Source organism: Rana temporaria, chromosome 10 (assembly GCF_905171775.1).
Source record: "Rana temporaria chromosome 10, aRanTem1.1, whole genome shotgun sequence".
Lineage (NCBI taxonomy): Eukaryota > Metazoa > Chordata > Amphibia > Anura > Ranidae > Rana > Rana temporaria.
Window position 1 is genome coordinate 92,387,343 of NC_053498.1, and position 22,557 is coordinate 92,409,899.

At 40.9% G+C, this 22,557-nt stretch overlaps 1 protein-coding gene across 1 annotated transcript in view; it reads right to left on the reverse strand.

Annotated features, from left to right (window-relative positions):
* CYTH2 (cytohesin 2) overlaps window positions 1-22,557 on the reverse strand; it is an 80,723-nt gene that overhangs the window by 17,925 nt on the left and 40,241 nt on the right. The window contains exons 4-7 of the mRNA XM_040325691.1: window positions 20,151-20,269; window positions 17,607-17,687; window positions 14,065-14,177; window positions 13,292-13,440 (exon numbers count right to left, since the gene is read on the reverse strand). Of these exons, the coding sequence (XP_040181625.1) occupies window positions 13,292-13,440; window positions 14,065-14,177; window positions 17,607-17,687; window positions 20,151-20,269 (462 nt within the window). The remainder of the gene's footprint in view (window positions 1-13,291; window positions 13,441-14,064; window positions 14,178-17,606; window positions 17,688-20,150; window positions 20,270-22,557) is intronic.

Consider the following 22,557-nt stretch of genomic DNA (forward strand, 5'->3'; position numbering starts at 1 on the left):
CTTCAGTACTTTCTGTCACTGGTCAGCAGAGGAGAACAGACTTAATTTTTTTTATGTTCCATGTTAGGGTCTCAGACAATATTGAAGCCAGCCAGTCAGTGACCTGGAACTATACAAATTGGACTTCATAACCGCCAAGACAACGAACATTTTCAGAACAAGATTAACAGAGGCAGCAGCCATAAGCCTCTTAATACAGATTGCCTTTAAACAATTATAGATCTGTGAACCAAGAATCCCCCTTTTAATACAAAGTTAGGAACAATAATATTGGAGTCACATTGGGTTGAATGGTATTTTCTGCACCACCAACAGGTGTTCTCCGATCAGATTACCAACAAAACAGGGGTACGGCTTAGCAGCAGACGCAAGGATCTCTTCCACGTCATATGTTGCCTTTCAGCCAATTATCGCTCAGTGGTCATGACTAAGAAAAATCTCTTATTTAATACACCAAAAAGCTTTATCTTTTGTAGCCATGATGTATGGCAGCATATTATGCCTATTCTTCTCCAATTCAAGCTCTGAACAGGATTGCACATGCAGCCTACTGAATAGTAATCCCCTTATGGCATTATATACAAAATGGTCTGATCAGTAGGCATTTTAGCATTGTCCATATGTTGCCGGGGAAGCATTGCCAGCTTGTCCCCAACTGCACTTCGTTTACAACATTAAGAGGACCAAGAAGTGACAGAAGCATAGGTACTATAATAGGGGGAGGGAGTCTCTTCACATGGATTCTATAACCAAAGAATAATCTGTATAAATAAAATGGTTTAAAGCAGGGGTTCACCCAAAAAATATGTTCAACATGACATTCAGCCGAGTTGTCAGAATGACAATCGGCTGTTTTTTTTTTTTTTATTTCAGTGCCGTACATACCGTATTTTCACCGCTGCTTCCGGGTATGTAAGCTGCAGGACTGGGCGTTCCTAATTGATTGACATCCTTTCGACCAGCGCATACAGCGCGCCACAAGTTGCCGAAAGAAGCCGGACTGCGAGTCGGCTCTATTACGCGCCCGCGCACCGACGTTCGGCTTCTTTTGGCAACTTGTGGCGCGCTGTATGCGCCGGTCGGAAGGATGTCAATCAATTAGGAAAGCCCAGTCCCGCAGCTTACATACCCGGAAGCGGCGGTTAAAATACGGTATGTACGGCACTGAAATGAAAAAAAAAAAAAAAAAAAAAAACAGCCGATTGTCATTCTGACAACTCGGCTGAATGTCATGTTAAAAAAATTTTTTTGGGGGTGAACCCCCGCTTTAAGAAAAAATAGAGAGAAATAGATAGAGATATACAATAAATACACACACGCGTGCGTGCGCTCGCACACACACACACACACACACACACACATCTATATATCTCACACACATACACAGTTGTGCTCATAAGTTTACATACCCTGGCATAATTTATGATTTCTTGGCCATTTTTCAGAGAATATGATTAACCCAAACTTTTTTCATCCATGATTAGTGTTTGGCTGAAGCCATTTATTATCAATCAACTCTTTAAAATTATAATGGCAACAGAAACTACCCACAGACCATGATCAAAAGTTTACATACCCCAGGTCTTAATACCGTGTATTGCTCCCTTTAACATCAATGACAGCTTGAAGTTTTTTGTAGCATTTGTGGATGAGGCTCTTTATCTTCTCAGATGATTAAAGCTGTCCATTCCTCTTGGTAAAAGCCTCCAGTTCCTGTAAATTCTTGGTCTCGCATGAACTGCACGTCTGAGATCTCCCCAGAGATGGCCACTCCAGAACCTTCACTTTATTCTGCTGTAGCCAATGACAAGTCGACTTGGCCTTGTGTTTTGGATCATTTTCTTGTTGGAATGTCCAAGTACGTCCCATGCACAGCTTCCTGGCTGATGAATGCAAACGTTCCTCCAGTATTTTTTGATAACATACTGCATTCATCTTTCCATAAATTTTGACCAAATTTCCCGTGCCTTTGTAGCTCACACATCCCCAAAACATCAGCGATCCACCTCCGTGTTTCACAGTAGGAATGGTGTACCTTTCATCGTAGGCCGTGTTACTCCTCTCCAAATGTAGCATTTAGGATTGTGGCCAAAAGCTCAGTTTTGGTCTCATCACTCCAAATGACTTTGTGCCCGAAGATTTGAGGCTCGTCTGTGCCGTTTGGAGTATTGTAAGCGGGATACTTTGTGGCATTTGTGAGGCGAGGATGGTTACCTTTAATAGCCATTCAAACCCCTTTGTGTCAACTTGTGTGCATGTTATCAGGCCAAAATCACCAGGGTATGTAAACTTTTGATCAGGATAATTTTGGTAGTTTGTTGCCATTATAATTTAAAAAGAGTAAACACAGTTGATTGCTAATAAATGGCCAAACACAGTGAACACACCATCTCCCCGCAGGGATGCAGTCCCAAGTGAGGGGGCGAGCACGTTGACTAAACCCCAGTCAGAATGGTTCAGAAGATGGGGGCAAGCTTACAGAGGAGGAACAGGAAGTGAGAAATTCAGATAAAGAAAAAAAATATTTAAAAAAGGGAAATTGAAGGAAAAGTGAACCAACAATGCACTAGCTTAAAAGGAACCCAATTTAGAAAAAACCTTTACAACCCCTTTAAAGAAGAGTTTGTGCCATTATTCATATTCTCTGAAAAATGGCCAAGAAATCAAATTCTGACAGGAGATTATATATATATTATATTGAGGTGGTAAGTGGATAAGGGGGGAACTAAAGCGCTGGCTATTACTAACCAAATGAGATGAAAATGTGCTGGCAATCAATACCTTAAATCATGAAACAATGCAGCTCAAATCAAATTGGTGCTAACAACAAAAATAGTGAATGTAAAAGTGGTGTGATGAGCGCAAAGTATTGTATAGATGAGTGAACAATATAACAAAATAAAAGTTTACGATCCTCTAATCTAGAGGAAGAATAACTCCAATCACCATGCGATGACGTGAGATATGTGCTAAACACAAAACGTCCAATGAAGTGATAAATGTGAAACTAAAAAAAATTAATTAAAAAATGTGAACAGTTGAATGTCCCAAATAACATCAAACAATGAAGTGATTCGTGTGAACGTGCTGGCAGCGATGGAGTGAACCAGTTGTATAAGGTGAACAATGCCCGATGATCGGGCTCACAAAGCGCTTACCTCCCTCACAGGGAAAAACAGCATCGAAATCCCCAGCTGGACTGTCCCACAGCTTCTCCAATGAACGATCGCCGTCCTCTCGATTGTCCTCTCGATTGTTCTCAGGCGCGTGTCCTCACCTCTGTGTGTGGTTCTGGTCTTCTCAAAGATGGCGACTCAGTATCACAGCAAACACAGGATGATGGAGGAGGAAAAAAGGGGGGCTCCAATAGTGTAGTAATTCTCACGAATGTTTAATAGATAAAAAAGTTTGCATGCATAGCAGAAAAGCTTTCAGTAAAACAAAATGACATGCAGCAGTGGTACGGACGAGATGCCGCAGCACTTCCGGTATTGCTAATTACGCCTTACGCGTTGCGTCACGTGACTTCATCAGAGGCTGGGGATTGGTTGAGCCCGCTCTTCTTAAATAGAGCAGCGAACGGAAGTTCAAAAGCGGCCATTTTTAATGCTGGATGCCCTTAGGCCGGGACGCGGCCATTTTGGATAAGGGAATACACACAGCAATGTTTAATAAGGAGTTGGCAAAAACATAGCTCAAATATAAATCCAAATGCACTAGCATATTGATCGATGTGTTAACTGGACTTGATTATGAGCTGCAAAGAAAGGGGAGGGGATTGCACATATAAACATATGGTTATAAAAGTGTATAATAGGGAGACCAGAGCATAGCGTGAGCACGGAAGGTCACTTAACCGTTCTAACGGTAGGTCCCAGTCTGTGCTAAATCTGATACGGGAAGAAGCAATAAGCTTCTCATATGTATAAAATTACATGATAAAATAATAAAATACATAAAATATACTGTGTAACAATATAATATATTAATATAAAATGGGTCGCCGCCCAAAATAGGTAATGTAGATGTGAGATATAATAAAATCCACCCTGGCTCAAAATAATTTGCCCAAAATCGCACAACCTGATATATGCTGGTTGCCATTGAATATGGGGCAGGCAAGGAGTGGAAAAATATTTTTAAAAAAATATTTAAAAAATTTAAAAAATATAAACCGAAGTGTGGCTACATCTCATCCTTTACAATAAACTACAATGTAACACTACTTAGAAATTACTAAGAAAGCAATTGACATCAAAGTCCACATTCAATCCATCAGGTACCAATGAATGTAAAGTGTGTATCCATTGGGATTCTTTTTGACTTATCGTTCTGACTAGATGTGACCCTCTCCATGGTTTATTGTACTTATCAATAGCCCAGAAAGATAAATGGCGTGGATTCTTATTGTGGACTTGGTCAAAGTGTCTACTAACATTGTGTTTATCACAACCCTTTAATATGTTTTTAATGTGTTCTTTAATCCGAACCATTAAACTGGATCACTCCATCGCTGCCAGCACGTTCACACGAATCACTTCATTGTTTGATGTTATTTGGGACATTCAACTGTTCACATTTTTTAATTAATTTTTTTAGTTTCACATTTATCACTTCATTGGACGTTTTGTGTTTAGCACATATCTCACGTCATCGCATGGTGATTGGAGTTATTCTTCCTCTAGATTAGAGGATCGTAAACTTTTATTTTGTTATATTGTTCACTCATCTATACAATACTTTGCGCTCATCACACCACTTTTACATTCACTATTTTTGTTGTTAGCACCAATTTGATTTGAGCTGCATTGTTTCATGATTTAAGGTATTGATTGCCAGCACATTTTCATCTCATTTGGTTAGTAATAGCCAGCGCTTTAGTTCCCCCCTTATCCACTTACCACCTCATTCTAACAATCACTAGAGCAGCTGCTATGGAAGCACTTTCCTACATGGAACACCGCCAGGTGGACCTGGATGAGGTTTTTAATGTTAATAACCACCATAAGGACACTGACCTGAATAGCCAATTTAGGATATTGGCTCATAACATGGAAAGAAAGGTCAATCTATGGTGGGACATTCATACCTTTGATAGGTACATTAAAGAGAAAATTGTTCCCAGAAGGCTCAGATGGGATGTCCCTCCCAACGATGGCCTCCTGGATAAGCAATCGATTGATGAATGGTTTCATTTTTTCAATGATAAAAGTCTAGATGATATCCACTTTCTTTTAAAACGCAAACAAAAAAGGGTACGCAATATTGATGCGATAATAGAAGAAACCAAAGTCAAATTGGAGCCTTTCAAGGATTCAGCTGATTTTAAAAAATTGGCAGCCCAATTGAATACTAATTTAGCTACCAAAGATGCAGAAGCCCAAAAAAGGAAAACCAAAAAATATCAACGAGATATTTCTGACTATGCAGCAGATCAGGTTTTTAAGTGGCAGGCTAAAACCACAGCCTTTCCACCTACATCTACATACTCTACACCTGAGAAAGAAGTACAAATTCAAGATCCCACTTTAAGCAGACCGATTCAACATATGGGTTGGCAAACGAAAGCACCAGTGATAGTAAGACCAGAACAAGAACAACAATATCACCAAAAAAATAGGGAAGAGTCAAACCATCGTACACCGCATAATAAATCGAAGAAACCTTTTAAAAAACCTTTTAAAAAATCTAATTGGAATCGCCGCAATTCGGAGAGAGAGTATAGGGATAATAGAGGACCGGTGTATCATGCACCGCCTCCTAATCCTCCACCCTATTACCATCATTACTACAATCATCCACAACGGAGTCCAATTCCCACCTACAATCATTATGAGCCCCTACGACACTATCAGGAACAGCACTATCCAACACACCAATACCATCATGATCCCCAAAGGTCTTTTTTAGACAGAGATCGGAGGGATCGGTCTCCAAGAAGACCCCCTCAGGAAACATATCGATCCCCAAGGAGACACACGCAAGTGGACCAATCACCCCCGAGGAAAACTCAGGAACTATACAGGTCCCCAAGAAGATCAAGGGAGGAAAGAGCAATCCGTACTCCAGAAGAAAACGGGGATGCAGAGCGGGGAAGAGATCCCAAAAGAAAGAGATTGGAAAAGGGGAGGGAGTCTTCAACTTAAGTGGTAAAACACTATCCACTGATGAGTTGGTGGTGTTGGAAGGGGGTCTCAAACATGCACCTGTAAAAAATCTAAATAAATTCGATACATACATTAATATCCAAAAATATATCCGCAAAGTCAATATTAAAAAATACTTCCTAGGAAATTCAGTGAAATGTCAACTACCCACATCCAGAGAAATGGACATGGTACAACACAGCACTCTTCGAAATAACTCTGTGTTTAATCCACAGGTCAGCAATGGCCAACATATTGAAGTTTTTAAAAAACTAGTGCTTCAAGATTTGGAAGCTTTGAAATTAAAGAAAGCCTCAGACCCCCCACATATTAAAAGGGGTATTCAAAGCCTAAAAAAACGGAAAGATATTGTAATTCGCCCCGCGGACAAAGGGGGAGGAGTTGTGGTCCAATCCAAGGAACAATACCATCAGGAACTCCTTGGACAACTTCAAGATGAGGACACATATACGAAATTACTGGCTAATCCGATTGTTAACTATAAATCACAATTAAAGCATTTGATCCATTTAGGCAAGAAAAAAGAAATTTTGAATAAAAAGGAGGCCATCTTTTTGTTACCCGAAACTTGCAGAATTCCTGTCATATATACCGTCCCGAAAATTCATAAGGATAAAATTAATCCTCCGGGCAGACCGATCGTTAATGGGATCGATTCCCTGACTTCAAGGATGGGCCAGTATTTGGACCATTTCTTGCAATCAGCAGTGCAGCAAACAAAGTCGTATTTGAGAGACACAAAACATGTCCTTCAAATACTAGAAGAAATACCAGTCTCAGAAGGTAACACATTATTAGCCACCGCTGATGTGTCATCATTATACACGATTGTGCAACATCACCAAGCGTGTAGTGCAACTAAATGGCTTTTGAAGAATTACACCACTTTAGTCTGTAAACAACGAAAGTTTTTGATCAAATGCCTCGAGTTCTGTTTGAAATCCAATTATTTTTGGTATAACCAAACATTTTATAACCAAAAAACAGGCATTGCCATGGGCGCTAAATTTGCCCCATCAGTGGCCAATGCGTTTATGGCACAGTGGGAAGAAGAGGCAGTGTATTCCAACACCCCACCAGAATTAATCCTGTACAAAAGGTACATCGATGATGTGCTGATTGTTTGGAATGGTTCCAGAAATTCGTTGGAAGAATTCTTCATAGGCCTTAACTCCAATGATCAAAACATTAAATTGGTGACAAACATCAGTAACATTATGGTGAATTTTTTAGATTTGGAAATTATGATTATTGAGAAGAAACTCATAACTAAAACACACTTTAAAAGCGTAGACACCAATAGTTACTTATCTCTCAAAAGTTGCCATTACAAATCGTGGTTATGGAATATACCGAAAGGACAGTTAGTCCGCATCAAACGCAATTGCACTAAGGAGACTGATTTCCTCACCCAAGCTGAATTTATTGGGGAAAGGTTCCAAAAGAAAGGATATCCGGAACAGTTTATCCAGCAACAAATTCAAGTTGTCGCTGGACTTGATAGGAAGTGTATGCTGCAAGGGAGCACTAAACCCCAACGGAATTTTGAAGCACCAGCTATTATTATGGATTACAATGTCCAATATAAAGATGTGGAGAAACTCTTTAAAAAACATTGGCATGTATTAACAGCAGATAAACATCTCAAGAAAATTCTACCTGCTAAACCCAACATTATCTACAAAAGAGCTCCTACCGTTCGAGATATGTTGGTTAAAAATGTAGTTGACCCTCCCCCCAGGAGTGGATATACCTTTTTTAATAAAAAAGGCTTTTTTCCTTGCAAGTATTGTTTTGCATGCCTACATGCAAAAGGGCCTCAATTGAAGAGAACAGAATTTTTGGCCACCCATACCAATGTATGGTATCCAATTAAAGATTTTATTAGTTGCCACACAGAAGGAGTGGTATATGTTTTACAGTGTACATGCAATCTACAATATGTAGGTAGAACCAAAAGACCTTTAATGGTTCGGATTAAAGAACACATTAAAAACATATTAAAGGGTTGTGATAAACACAATGTTAGTAGACACTTTGACCAAGTCCACAATAAGAATCCACGCCATTTATCTTTCTGGGCTATTGATAAGTACAATAAACCATGGAGAGGGTCACATCTAGTCAGAACGATAAGTCAAAAAGAATCCCAATGGATACACACTTTACATTCATTGGTACCTGATGGATTGAATGTGGACTTTGATGTCAATTGCTTTCTTAGTAATTTCTAAGTAGTGTTACATTGTAGTTTATTGTAAAGGATGAGATGTAGCCACACTTCGGTTTATATTTTTTAAATTTTTTAAATATTTTTTTAAAAATATTTTTCCACTCCTTGCCTGCCCCATATTCAATGGCAACCAGCATATATCAGGTTGTGCGATTTTGGGCAAATTATTTTGAGCCAGGGTGGATTTTATTATATCTCACATCTACATTACCTATTTTGGGCGGCGACCCATTTTATATTAATATATTATATTGTTACACAGTATATTTTATGTATTTTATTATTTTATCATGTAATTTTATACATATGAGAAGCTTATTGCTTCTTCCCGTATCAGATTTAGCACAGACTGGGACCTACCGTTAGAACGGTTAAGTGACCTTCCGTGCTCACGCTATGCTCTGGTCTCCCTATTATACACTTTTATAACCATATGTTTATATGTGCAATCCCCTCCCCTTTCTTTGCAGCTCATAATCAAGTCCAGTTAACACATCGATCAATATGCTAGTGCATTTGGATTTATATTTGAGCTATGTTTTTGCCAACTCCTTATTAAACATTGCTGTGTGTATTCCCTTATCCAAAATGGCCGCGTCCCGGCCTAAGGGCATCCAGCATTAAAAATGGCCGCTTTTGAACTTCCGTTCGCTGCTCTATTTAAGAAGAGCGGGCTCAACCAATCCCCAGCCTCTGATGAAGTCACGTGACGTGACGCAACGCGTAAGGCGTAATTAGCAATACCGGAAGTGCTGCGGCATCTCGTCCGTACCACTGCTGCATGTCATTTTGTTTTACTGAAAGCTTTTCTGCTATGCATGCAAACTTTTTTATCTATTAAACATTCGTGAGAATTACTACACTATTGGAGCCCCCCTTTTTTCCTCCTCCATCATCCTGTGTTTGCTGTGATACTGAGTCGCCATCTTTGAGAAGACCAGAACCACACACAGAGGTGAGGACACGCGCCTGAGAACAATCGAGAGGACAATCGAGAGGACGGCGATCGTTCATTGGAGAAGCTGTGGGACAGTCCAGCTGGGGATTTCGATGCTGTTTTTCCCTGTGAGGGAGGTAAGCGCTTTGTGAGCCCGATCATCGGGCATTGTTCACCTTATACAACTGGATCACTCCATCGCTGCCAGCACGTTCACACGAATCACTTCATTGTTTGATGTTATTTGGGACATTCAACTGTTCACATTTTTTAATTAATTTTTTTAGTTTCACATTTATCACTTCATTGGACGTTTTGTGTTTAGCACATATCTCACGTCATCGCATGGTGATTGGAGTTATTCTTCCTCTAGATTAGAGGATCGTAAACTTTTATTTTGTTATATTGTTCACTCATCTATACAATACTTTGCGCTCATCACACCACTTTTACATTCAATATATTATATTATATATACATACATAGTGAGGAAAATAAGTATTTGAACACCCTGCTATTTTGCAAGTTCTCCCACTTGGAAATCATGGAGGGGTCTGAAATTGTTATCATAGGTGCATGTCCACTGTGAGAGACATAATCAAAAAAAAAAAATCCAGAAATCACAATGTATGATTTTTTTAACTATTTATTTGTATGATACAGCTGCAAATAAGTATTTGAACACCTGAGAAAATCAATGTTAATATTTGGTACAGTAGCCTTTGTTTGCAATTACAGAGGTCAAACGTTTCTTGTAGTTTTTCACCAGGTTTGCACACACTGGAGGAGGGATTTTGGCCCACTCCTCCACACAGATCTTCTCTAGATCAGTCAGGTTTCTGGGCTGTCGCTGAGAAACAGAGTTTGAGCTCCCTCCAAAGATTCTCTATTGGGTTTAGGTCTGGAGACTGGCTAGGCCACGCCAGAACCTTGATATGCTTCTTACAGAGCCACTCCTTGGTTATCCTGGCTGTGTGCTTCGGGTCATTGTCATGTTGGAAGACCCAGCCTCGACCCATCTTCAAAGCTCTAACTGAGGGAAGGAGGTTGTTGCCCAAAATCTCGCAATACATGGCCCCGGTCATCCTCTCCTTAATACAGTGCAGTCGCCCTGTCCCATGTGCAGAAAAACACCCCCAAAGCATGATGCTACCACCCCCATGCTTCACAGTAGGGATGGTGTTCTTGGGATGGTACTCATCCTTCTTCCTCCAAACACGGTTAGTGGAATTATGACCAAAAAGTTCTATTTTGGTCTCATCTGACCACATGACTTTCTCCCATGACTCCTCTGGATCATCCAAATGGTCATTGGCAAACTTAAGACGGGCCTTGACATGTGCTGGTTTAAGCAGGGGAACCTTCCGTGCCATGCATGATTTCAAACCATGACGTCTTAGTGTATTACCAACAGTAACCTTGGAAACGGTGGTCCCAGCTCTTTTCAGGTCATTGACCAGCTCCTCCCGTGTAGTCCTGGGCTGATTTCTCACCTTTCTTAGGATCATTGAGACCCCACGAGGTGAGATTTTGCATGGAGCCCCAGTCCGAGGGAGATTGACAGTCATGTTTAGCTTCTTCCATTTTCTAATGATTGCTCCAACAGTGGACCTTTTTTCACCAAGCTGCTTGGCAATTTCCCCGTAGCCCTTTCCAGCCTTGTGGAGGTGTACAATTTTGTCTCTAGTGTCTTTGGACAGCTCTTTGGTCTTGGCCATGTTAGTAGTTGGATTCTTACTGATTGTATGGGGTGGACAGGTGTCTTTATGCAGCTAATGACCTCAAACAGGTGCATCTAATTTAGGATAATAAATGGAGTGGAGGTGGACATTTTAAAGGCAGACTAACAGGTCTTTGAGGGTCAGAATTCTAGCTGATAGACAGGTGTTCAAATACTTATTTGCAGCTGTATCATACAAATAAATAGTTAAAAAATCATAAATTGTGATTTCTGGATTTTTTTTTTTTGATTATGTCTCTCACAGTGGACATGCACCTACGATGACAATTTCAGACCCCCTCCATGATTTCCAAGTGGGAGAACTTGCAAAATAGCAGGGTGTTCAAATACTTATTTTCCTCACTGTGTATATATATATATATATATATATATATATATATATATATATATATATATATATATATATATATATATATATATATATATATATATATATATATATATATATATACACACACATACACACACACACACACACACACACACATATATACATATACACACACACACACATTATATATACATATACACACACACACACACACACACATTATATATATAGTTGCCTTTTCTCCATTCTGTTGAGCTTTTGTGACAGTTACCCCATTTTTATTTTTGAGCCATTGAGACTGTCTGATGCAGAGTCTCTCAAGCCTACACCTGAGAAGTAGCAGTCTTCTGCCATTCCTCCAAATCTCATTGACCATCTTATTATTGATGCTGTGCTCACCACCATAAAAAAACGCAAGGAACAGCCTATATCCTCCATTAGTTCTGTCCCCAATCTAAGCTCCTTTAGGGCTCTTAAGATGTGATTTCAATGCACCCACTGTTTACAGTCTTCCTTTAACTAAATATTTAGCATGAAGGTGCGCCTCCACTTTTCAAAGTAGGGAAGACATTGGTTAGCCTTTGTGGATACTTACACCTCAGATTCTTGGGTGCAGGAGACCATTTCCAGTGGCTAAAAACTAAAGTTACACTCCAAGCTCCATCCCTGTGTCGCCACACAAATTAGAAGCTCTCTATACAGTCCTGGCGTGTTTTCAGAAGCAGGATGTCCCGAACCTTCAGAAGTGCTAGAACCGCCTTATTCAGTAAAATAAGTGCAGCACTAAACATAACATATAATCAAAATATATAAAATAAAAAACTTCACACCAAAGTGAATCTAAAATGTGCAAACATTCAAGAGACCTTGTGAGTCTATTACCAATTCTCTTAGGGTGGCCAATGGGTGACAAAACCATAATCGGTCTAAAAAGGGTGCTCCAAGAGTGTGACGTAAACCAGAGAAGTCCTCTACAAATAGTTATCACACACAGCCTCTTACCAAATAGCTTTGACCACCAAATAAACAGAAGTCAAACAGCGCAGTTAGGTGGTCGACGGTAATGTCTGGACTTCCTGAGGATCCACCTGTTCACATTATTTGCATCAATCTATCCAACACCAGGATCGTTTCACCGAAATAGTAAAAATCCTTTCCAAGCCACTGGTTGCCAAAACTGGCTGGGTCATTCCAACCTCTACAGATCCACTGGTTTCCATGATGTGCAGTGGATTAAAAGCATATCTAAACCACGGTGGGACTCTTGTCTGAGGAGCACTCCCACAAACTACCCGACCAGTGGGTATAATGTGGCAAGATCCATTCTCCCTGAAAGGAAAGTGTGGAGGAAGCTATAGCATTCAGGCCATCGGGGGCGCTAGAGCTGCTCCGCCCTGTATCACTGAAACTACAAGCTCTCCGCTCCCAAACTAATTCTTCAGTCCAGGACTTGCCAGACTCCTGGGACTGATGGTAGCCTCCTTTAAAGCAGTCCCTATTGCCCAGTTCCACGCTAGACACCTTGGTGTCAAGAAAGTACTTTCTTCCGACCTTCTGAAACATCCTGACAAATACCAGCCTATTGGGCTGGGGAGGAGTACTGAGCATCTTGTCAGTGCAAGAGACTTGGATATCAGAAGAAACTGGTTTCCTGATCAATACCCTGAAACTTTTGGCGATTTGGTTGCCCCTGGAACACCGGACCTCTCGGCAGGATCTTCCCAACTTTGGAGAGATTTTCTCTCACTTTCTATAGTGTTTTTATAGGAAAATAAGTGAAGGGGAATCTCCCAACTGGGGCACAGATGGCCATGTTTAGGACATACTTTAGGAGAGGGAAAAAAAATTAAGTTTCCAATTAAGTTACAAAATAAAAATTTACCCGTAGAAGCTCCTCAGGTAGGTCACCTCCATCATTAATCCCTCTATTCATTGAGATGAACCGCTCCACACCCGGCTTGTCACGGACGTTGGGATTGTGTAGACTAGTGTTCAGCATGATAACCGCAAAGGACAAGACATAACACGTATCTGTATAAAAAGAGAATAATTTGTTTTCCAAAATTAGGTAGGAGGTTGCATGTTGGTATAAGGACTCCAGAACACCACACACACACACAAAGAGGCGCTGGGAACTTCTAGGCTTGCCAGTGTATTCAGAGGAGGGAAAACTTCAAAAACTAACAAGCTTACTAGCTCTTGTGGGGCAGCTACCAAACAACACAATTTCCCTCAATAGGCACTCAACAGTAGCTCAAACCATAGAAATACAGAAGAGAACACCAGGCCAAAATCGGACTAAAGAGTCCAAGATTTTTTTTTTTTAAATATTAAAGCAGCCAATGCATTTCAGGGGAAAGTCTCTCCCCCTTCAATACAGGATAAAACTTATATGGAGTCCAGCAAAACAGTGACTTCACAGATCTATATTAGAACCTGTATTAAACGCTCCACATAGAGTAACAGCTTGATAGCAGCTGCTGAGCAGCAATGCACCAAAATGAGTTGGAGGTTTTTTTTATTTATTTTTTACCAACAATTAAAATGATCTTGGATTCTCTTATTCGTTTTTTCTGGTGCTCCTCTCATGTTGGCATGTTGGCGACGTAAAGCAGTTTCTGAACACATAAATACAGTGTGATTATGATGCAATACCTGTTGACTGGAACACTCCTGGATTGCACATGCAATATCTCTGAGCAAACGCCTCCATCATGCGGTCAATTTTCTGGGCTTCACCTGGTAGACGAAAACTCCATAAAAACTGCCTGTTGAACAAATGAGAATGAAATAAGCATCTACCAAACACCACAGGTCAAAAGAGAAAGCAAGTCAGTATATACGAATGCCTAATACAATCAGAAATTATTACTTCCTTACAAGACTTTATATACACATGAAGGGAAGAAGGAAGAGCGCCTTGGGGTCAATTCACACAGTGCATTGTAAAGCGCCAGTAACTGCAAGGACACACAGGAAACAATGGTATCCTGTGTGCCCCATTCACACTGCAATGTAGTAAAGAGTTACAAAATGAGTATTGTATGAAATGGCTGCTCTTTGGATCACACATTGAAGCTCTGTGAGACCTCTTGATCTGTGGGGTCCATCAGTCTTGGTAAACAGTTTGATGTTTGGTGGAGGAGCACCAGGATTATTCTCTAAACACAAGTAACAGGTTTAGAAGCAAGGTGTCGACAACCATGTACTTTTAGGCGTTTGTGTGTTTTGACACTATAGGGATGATTTTTTTTTTTTTTTTACTTCTTTATTGGTAATTTTTGTTATTAAACATGATTTTTCAAAATTTAGTTTGATCACGCAACACATTTGATTCATATGTTTTGCATTGCTGGTGTTCAAACAATAGTAAATGCTGTTGCCTTAACTTAAATTTGTAAAAATCAAAGAAAGGAATAGATGGACAGCTGCACACCAATATCAACCTTGGAAGGTAACCTTTATTGGTGCAAAATGCACTGCGTTTCGCACAGAGGTCTAGTGCTTAGTCATAGCTATGACCAAGCATTAGACCTCTGTGAGAAATGTGTCAGTTTTTATCCCACTGCTTGCTGTGCCGTGTCTTGTAGTGCTTTTATCCTTTTGCACCAATAAAGGTTACCTTCCAAGGTTGATTTTGGTGTGCGGCTGTCCATCTATTCCTTTCTTTGATTTTTGCCTTGTGCATTGCCAGCACCCACGGTCTCTGAGGAGGACATTGATTGCTTATTGCACTCACCTGGAGCGGCGGTCTCTTTCTCCAACTTAAATTCGTACTAAGCACTTCAGCTCCGTTTTTCCCCCCACTTTGTACATGTTAAAAGTCATCCGAGTTAAGAGATGTGGAAGCGGCCCTTCCTTACTTGGTTTTCAAAAATACAGGTTGCAGGGCTTACAAATTAATCAAGTCTCCATCAGCCAACAGTCAGTTAACTCAATGCTTTATAGACTGTTCAGGTTTCTATTACACAGCTACTGGCAGCCTTTGGATCTTTTATATGTTGGGTAGCCAACACCAACTTCTGACTTTAAGAATTTAATGGGTGGGTCCATTTTAAATGGCATATCATCACACATGCCTGATGAGGGGTCTCGCTCAAATCCAAAACACTGCACTTAAATCTGGTGTGATGCAATCACTTTAATAAATCTTTGGACTTTAAATCGATCCGTTGTGTGCCGACATCTTTCTCCTTGTACAGTAATCCCCTTTTAACCAGCAGGTCGTTTCTTCAGCACACTCGTATGCCAGGCTTTATCCATAAAGGAGTGCAATGGGAATATTCACGGTCTATTCTAAACTGCCCACTGGCTTCTTTTTGGGGCTCCAGTACAAAATCTTCACACTAAACATTCCTGGCATTACAATCTCTCCAACATGACAAATGTAAAAAAAAAAAAAAAAAAGTAGGATTCTCACAAATGCCTTAAAGTGGAGGTTCACCCAAAAACTTAATTTTTAACATTAGATTGAGGCTCATTTTGTCAAGGGGAATCGGGTGTTTTTTTTAAAATCGAAACAGTACTTACCGTTTTAGAGAGAGATCTTCTCCGCCGCTTCCGGGTATGGGCTGCGGGACTGGGCGTTCCTATTTGATTGACAGGCTTCCGACAGGCTTCTGACGGTCGCATACATCGCGTCACGATTTTCCTGAAAGTAGCCGAACGTCGGTGCGCACCGACGTTCAGCTTCTTTCGCTACTCGTGACGCGATGTATGCGACCGTCGGAAGCCTGTCAATCAAATAGGAACGCCCAGTCCCGAAGACCATACCCGGAAGCGGCGGAGAAGATCTCTCTCTAAAACGGTAAGTACTGTTTCGATTTAAAAAAAAACACCCGATTCCCCTTGCCTCGATCTAATGTTAAAAATTGTTTTTCGGGTGAACTCCTGCTTTAAAGAGATATAGAGATTATATATATATATATATATATATATATATATATATATATATATATATACACACATATATATATATATATATACACACATACATACATATACATACACACATACATACACACATACATACACACATACATACACACATACATACACACATACATATATATACACACACACATACACATATATATATATATATATATATACACACATACACACAGTGAAGTGACTGGCCTCGGGTGATACACAGATGAAACAAATCCACCTACACAAGTTGTGCCAGTTTATCTACAGCCATATTTCGCCTAAATCCACTCAAGTGCAGAATTTACACAGGATCTCTCAGCTCTAAAAATCAGGGGGAGGAGAGCTGAAGTTACATCAGTGAGGAGAGCTCTGAGAGCCGATTGAAGGGAAGGGACACACCCCCTTTATACAGCACACAGGATCAGGATCTTTACAAGCTTGTTTGTCATTGTATACTATATAGTATTGGTACATAATCTGGGTAAAGCCTATAGTATTTAGTCTCCCACATTGATGCAAACTGATCCTCTTAGTGGCACTCTTGTATTTCTTTTTTTTCTCTAAAATGTTATGAGATAGGATTAAAGTTTTACTGTTGCCAACATTTTTCCCCTCATTTCCAAGTCTGTCATTACTTGGCAAGTGTGTCTTTGGAGAGCCTGGAATGACCAACAGAACTCCCAGAAGATAAAAAATAAAAAAAGTGCTTGTGATTTAACTTGGCAGCAGCCATGGAAGACTAAACTTATGAGCAGTTTTGGCCTTTAATAATCATCCTATGTGAATTGACACTGCTTGCTTTGAAGGACCATCTAGCAGATAAGCTTTAAGTAAATCGCAATGGCTTGATTACACAGAACAGTATGTACATGTATGTGGGTGGCCAGCTAAAACCTCAAAGTACTACCACAATTGTATACATAAACAATCAGCCACTTGCAACATCATGTTAATTGCACGCTCAAACATTCTCAGGGTTTCCAGACAAACCAGCCATACAAGCCTTGCATTGCATCTATACTAAAATGATAGAAGTGTTACACAGAAAACCTTATCTACATGTCTAATTATGTTATGCAGAGTGGCTGAGTTTCTCATCGCCATCACTTGTTTTACAGTTTCCTGAATAGACCGACTTATTCTGGTCAGTAAATCTGACCACTTCCTCTTTTAGATTAGCCTTCCTGTTTCTTTGCACATAAGCGAGACGAAAAAGGAACCAGCTGGTGGTTTTACAGCAAACATAATAGAAACAAGCTGCTGACCTGAGAGCTTGAACAAGATTTAGGTCTGTAAACTCATGAAGGTCCACAAAAGCATGAAGTACTGAAATGTTCAAGTCCTCCCTAAAAAGAAAGACAAAACAAAAGGAATTAGCTTTCTTTATACTGCATACTTTGGTTAACTATACATTTCAGATTGGAACAAAAAGTAAAAAATATGGCCACAATTTTTTCAAATGAGTGATAACCTGCGACAGGTTGTCATTGCTTTCGGTTTCTCAGTGACAAAGGATCTTGAGAGCAATTTTCCCAGCAGGGACCCTGACGGTAATTAAACCTGACAGAATTTCCAACTCCCCCTTATTCTAAGCCCCCAGTCACGCCAGTGTGATTGGTCATGCTTTTGACAGTTTCAAATCGCAGGAGAAGTTGCACCCTATTATCTGCAATGGAAGCGCTCAAATTGGTGCAACTCTGACCTAGAGTTGCACCGATTTAAAAAATAGTTCCTGCACTACTTTTTGCACGTTCAGGTGCGACTTGCATAGATATCTGTGCATGAAGTCGCTCAGACGTCTTCCAAGTCGCACTGAAACGCTACTTTGAAATCGTGCTACTTCATCAATTTAATGTTGTGATCGGCGTGACTGGGGTGCAAGAGCTGTATTTGTTTGGGTAACAGCAAAGGAAATGAGTAAAGATTGCCACAACTGGAAAACAGAGAAAACTGAAGAGGGTCGGTAACTTTTCCCCAGTATATTCAAAATCCACAAAAATGTTGGGCTGGATTTTTTTTTTTTTTCACAAGGAAATAGCAACTTAAAAACAAAAATGACAAGCAACTAAATTGCTTACGGCTGGGCTCACAGGAGATTGTGACTGGCGTCATTCATGCAAACATTCGGGACCGATTTGTCATTGAAAAGGAACAGGGACGCATCGGACCCCTACTGTAAGCCACATCTGAAGACAGTGTGAACCCAGTCTAAAGCCTCGTACACATGATCCAATTGTTGGCAGGGGATTGTCTGTTGTCCTAAAACCTGACAAGCCTTTTGACAATTGTTGTCCAACTTTCTGCCAACAAATGTTGGATGACATGCTAGTAAATTTTGAGCAAACAACAGTTGGCTGCTAGATTTTCTGATGGTCAGTACAGAAGTCCATCACACAAACGTTTAAAGTACAAACACGCATGCTCGGAATCAATGCTCAAACACAAAATTAGCAGAATGGGCCCAAAGGGTGGCGCTCAAGAGCTGAAATTCCTCATAGTACATCACTACGTTTGTGTTTGACGCACGGAAATTGTGTACCGTTGGTATGCAAGACAAGATCCTGGCACACGCCCTTAAGAGCAGCGGAAGGCGACGGTGGGGGGGGCATGTCCCCTCCCGCTCCTCCGGAATAGCAACCAAGGGGCTTTTAGTCACATCGGTTATCACTAGAACGCCGACCGCCTGCAGCTGCAGGCATCACAGTAATTGATTTTCCCGGTCACATGAATCGATTAATTTCGTCACCCCTACACACTATGCCACTTTTGTTGTACATCTTCCTTTAGATTTATCAAAACCATGTTGTGAAAGGGCCTGCCTGATTGCATACAAATTAAAAAAAACTCATATTATATGGTTTTGGTAAATCGAAAAGAAAAAAAAAAGAAAAAAATACAGAAAATTGTATAGTGTGTATCCAGCTTAAGGGTTAAAAGGATACATTAATTTAATAGATAAACAAATGCACATTTTTTTGCAAGTAAAAAAATGTGCATGATTTTATGTTGCAGGAGCCTGGAAAGCATTGCATCAGCGATCAGCCATGCAGGTCTCCTGCACAGGGTGAGTATCAGCTTACCCATAAATCCCATACGGGTAAGCCGATACTCCCTGACAGGAACACTCAATGAACTACCACGGTACTCCACGGCTCCATGGTAGTCGATTAAGAACTGCAAGCCAACAGCAGCTAAGAATGTCGGGGCTTGTACAGTAGTTCATTCAGACACACATCAGCAGGTGGCTTCTACAGCACTGAGAACATGTACTGTACAAGTACTGAGAACACTGAGAAAATGGGGTGTAACATGTTCCCAAAGGTGAACTTATCTTTAAGTAAATGTACATACCTAGCTAATACGAGTTGTTTTTGTCTAAACATTGGCTTGAATGTGGAAGAAAAGCATATACATACTTGAATTCTAACATAGCCGATAAGACATGGCCAGCGCTCAAAGAAGTCCAGGGCCATTTTCCTCTTTACATTAAAGTACAGGTCAGGACAAAACGCATATAAAAACAGTGAAAAAGGACTAGTTTTCTCCCAACTCCGCTGCACTGGAATTCCTTAGCAGTGTTGTTGGTCCTGCCCAAGCTCTCCTCTAGACTACAGAATTCTGCCCCCTTATGTTTCAGAGATAAGGAGACTGGGAGTGTTCTGTAGTCAGAGACGTGAGCAGTGCTGAAAGCATTGCTTGGGATTTCAGTGTGATCAACCAGAAGCAACAACTGTACAATGGTTTGAATATGATTAATGGAGTAGCTGCTACAGAAACAAGAAAAGGTGTATGTACAAATGTGGGTGTACCTCTCTCCTAGATAGTCCCCAATGGCAGTCTTATTCAGGCCTTCGCCTTTGTATAAAAAACGAGCTATATCCTCTGCAGTGTTTCTTAGCAGATCATTCTCTTGAAGGTACACGATCCCCTGAAATTAAATGAGAAAAAAATTAGAAGTCACAGTGTGGGAGAACACAAGCGCGCCACAAAGCCAGTGCCAATGTAAGATAACAGGTGTCAATTTCAGCCCAAAATAAATGTATGCCTGCTACATCTACATACCTCTAGCATTTATTTATTTATTGTCCCCCTTTAAAAGAATAGGAGAAAACACACACACACACACACACACACACACACACACACACACACACACACACACACACACACACACACACACACACACCCCCCTCCATGCTGCAGCATTGGTCTGATGCCTGCGGCTTACCCCTGCCAGCTCCAAGCCCCAGAACTGGGGCTTGGAGCGCTATGCAGGAAAGGGGGCGGGCGCAGATGGTTTTGGCACTCGGCAGTCAATCGTGCAGCTGGGTGGATCCTGACAACATGGTCAGGATCCTTCCAGAGCCTGGATTGCCACTATCAGCTCTGGGTCACAGATGGGTAATAGTAATTGCACGCCTGTGACCCACATAATTAAAAATCTTTGGCCACACTTTTAAAGAAACCCTTTCTGACCAATGTCTGGGGCAACTCCAGTGTGGAACTAGCTGACCTTCAAGCTCTTTGTTCCTCAAGGCACTATAGGCTAGATTGGTCCAGTATGTTGCCCAACAAATCGTGGCAAAATTCTGCCACGATTGGTGTGCCATTGGAAGATACAGTGGGCGCACGAGCGTCCCGCGATTTGCTGCCATTTCAAACCGGTTGAAATTGCTGCGATTCCGCACCCAATGATGTGAACGGAGCCTTACAGAACTGACTCAACAGAAAGACTGGCCAAAGTTTATGGAACAGAGAGGTTGCAGGCCAGGGAGGCTAAAAATCAATTACGTATTTATCGGCGTATAATACGCACCTTTTTCCTCTGAAAACAGATGGTAAACAGTGCCTGCGTGTTATACGCCGATATCATGTTTTACCAATAGGGGGGCGGGGAATCGGGCAGTCCACCCAAGAGCCACCCATTGGGGGGGTATCAGGCTGGCTGTCCGGAATCCCCTAGTCTGAAGTTGAGAAAAAAAAAAGTCACTTGCCAGCCCCTTCTACACCGCTCCTCCTGTGTCAGTGTCATTCTAAAACAAAGCTTTTAAATATCTTTATAGCTCAGTTTTTTCAGGCTGCTCTCCTCCTCGGAGTGTAGGTTTGATTGGAGGAGGAGAGCAGTCACATGACCTACTGTGTAACATCAGAGGAGAGCAGTCATGTGACCAGGTCAGTGAAAAAAAACAGAGCTATTGAGGTAGATGGAAGCTTCAGTTTGCAATAGGAGTGACACAGGAGGAGCAGTGTGGAAGGTGCTGACAGGGATTTTTTTTTATTACTTAACTGTAGAGATTACTGGCAGCACTGTCCCAGGAGACTGGGGGTCTCATGGGAGTGCAGTGTGGCTGTGTACTGGATGGGGGGGGGATGTATAGTGTATGGGGGGCTGTGTACTGGATAGGGGGATGTGTACTGGTTGATGGGCTGTGTACTGGATGGGGGGGGGGGGGATGTATAATGGACAGGGGCTGTATACTGGGGAGAGGGGCTATTTAATGGATGGAGAGATGTGTACTGCATAGGGTGGGTTGTATAATGGATGAGGGGGCTGTGAAAAATGTTTTTTCCCTTTAACTCCCCTCCTAAAATTAGGGTGCGTGTTATACGCCGATAAATACGGTATATTAAAAAAAAAAAATTTTGCTATAATAAATATCCCATGTTTATTTTTTTAAACAAAAATGTATCCATCAGTTTACGCTGATATATATTCTTCTACATATCTCTGGGAAAAAAAATCAAAAAATCCCAATAAGCGTATATTGATTGGTTTGAGCAAAAAATGATAGCGTCTACAAAACATGGAAAAGATTTATGGCATCTTTATTATTATTTTTTTTTTACAAGTAATGGTGGTGAGCTGCAATTTTTATGTGGACTGCGACATTGCAGCAGACAGATCGGACACTTTTTTGGGACCATTTACAGTTATACAGTGATCAGTGCTATAAAAATGCATGTAAATGATATGTAAATGGCACTGGCAGGGAAGGGGTTAACACTAAGGCTTCATTTCCACGGATGTTTTTACAGCCACTTTTCTGAGCGTTTTTTGCAGCTTAAAAACGTCTCTCCATCCATGTTAGTCTATGGTTTCATGCCCACCATGACGTTTCTGAGCTGTAGATGGTTGAGCCGTATTTAAGCTGCAAAAAAAAAAAACAGGGCCAGTGCGTTCTGAAGCTCCAGCGCTAGAGCCCCCCCCAACTGTGC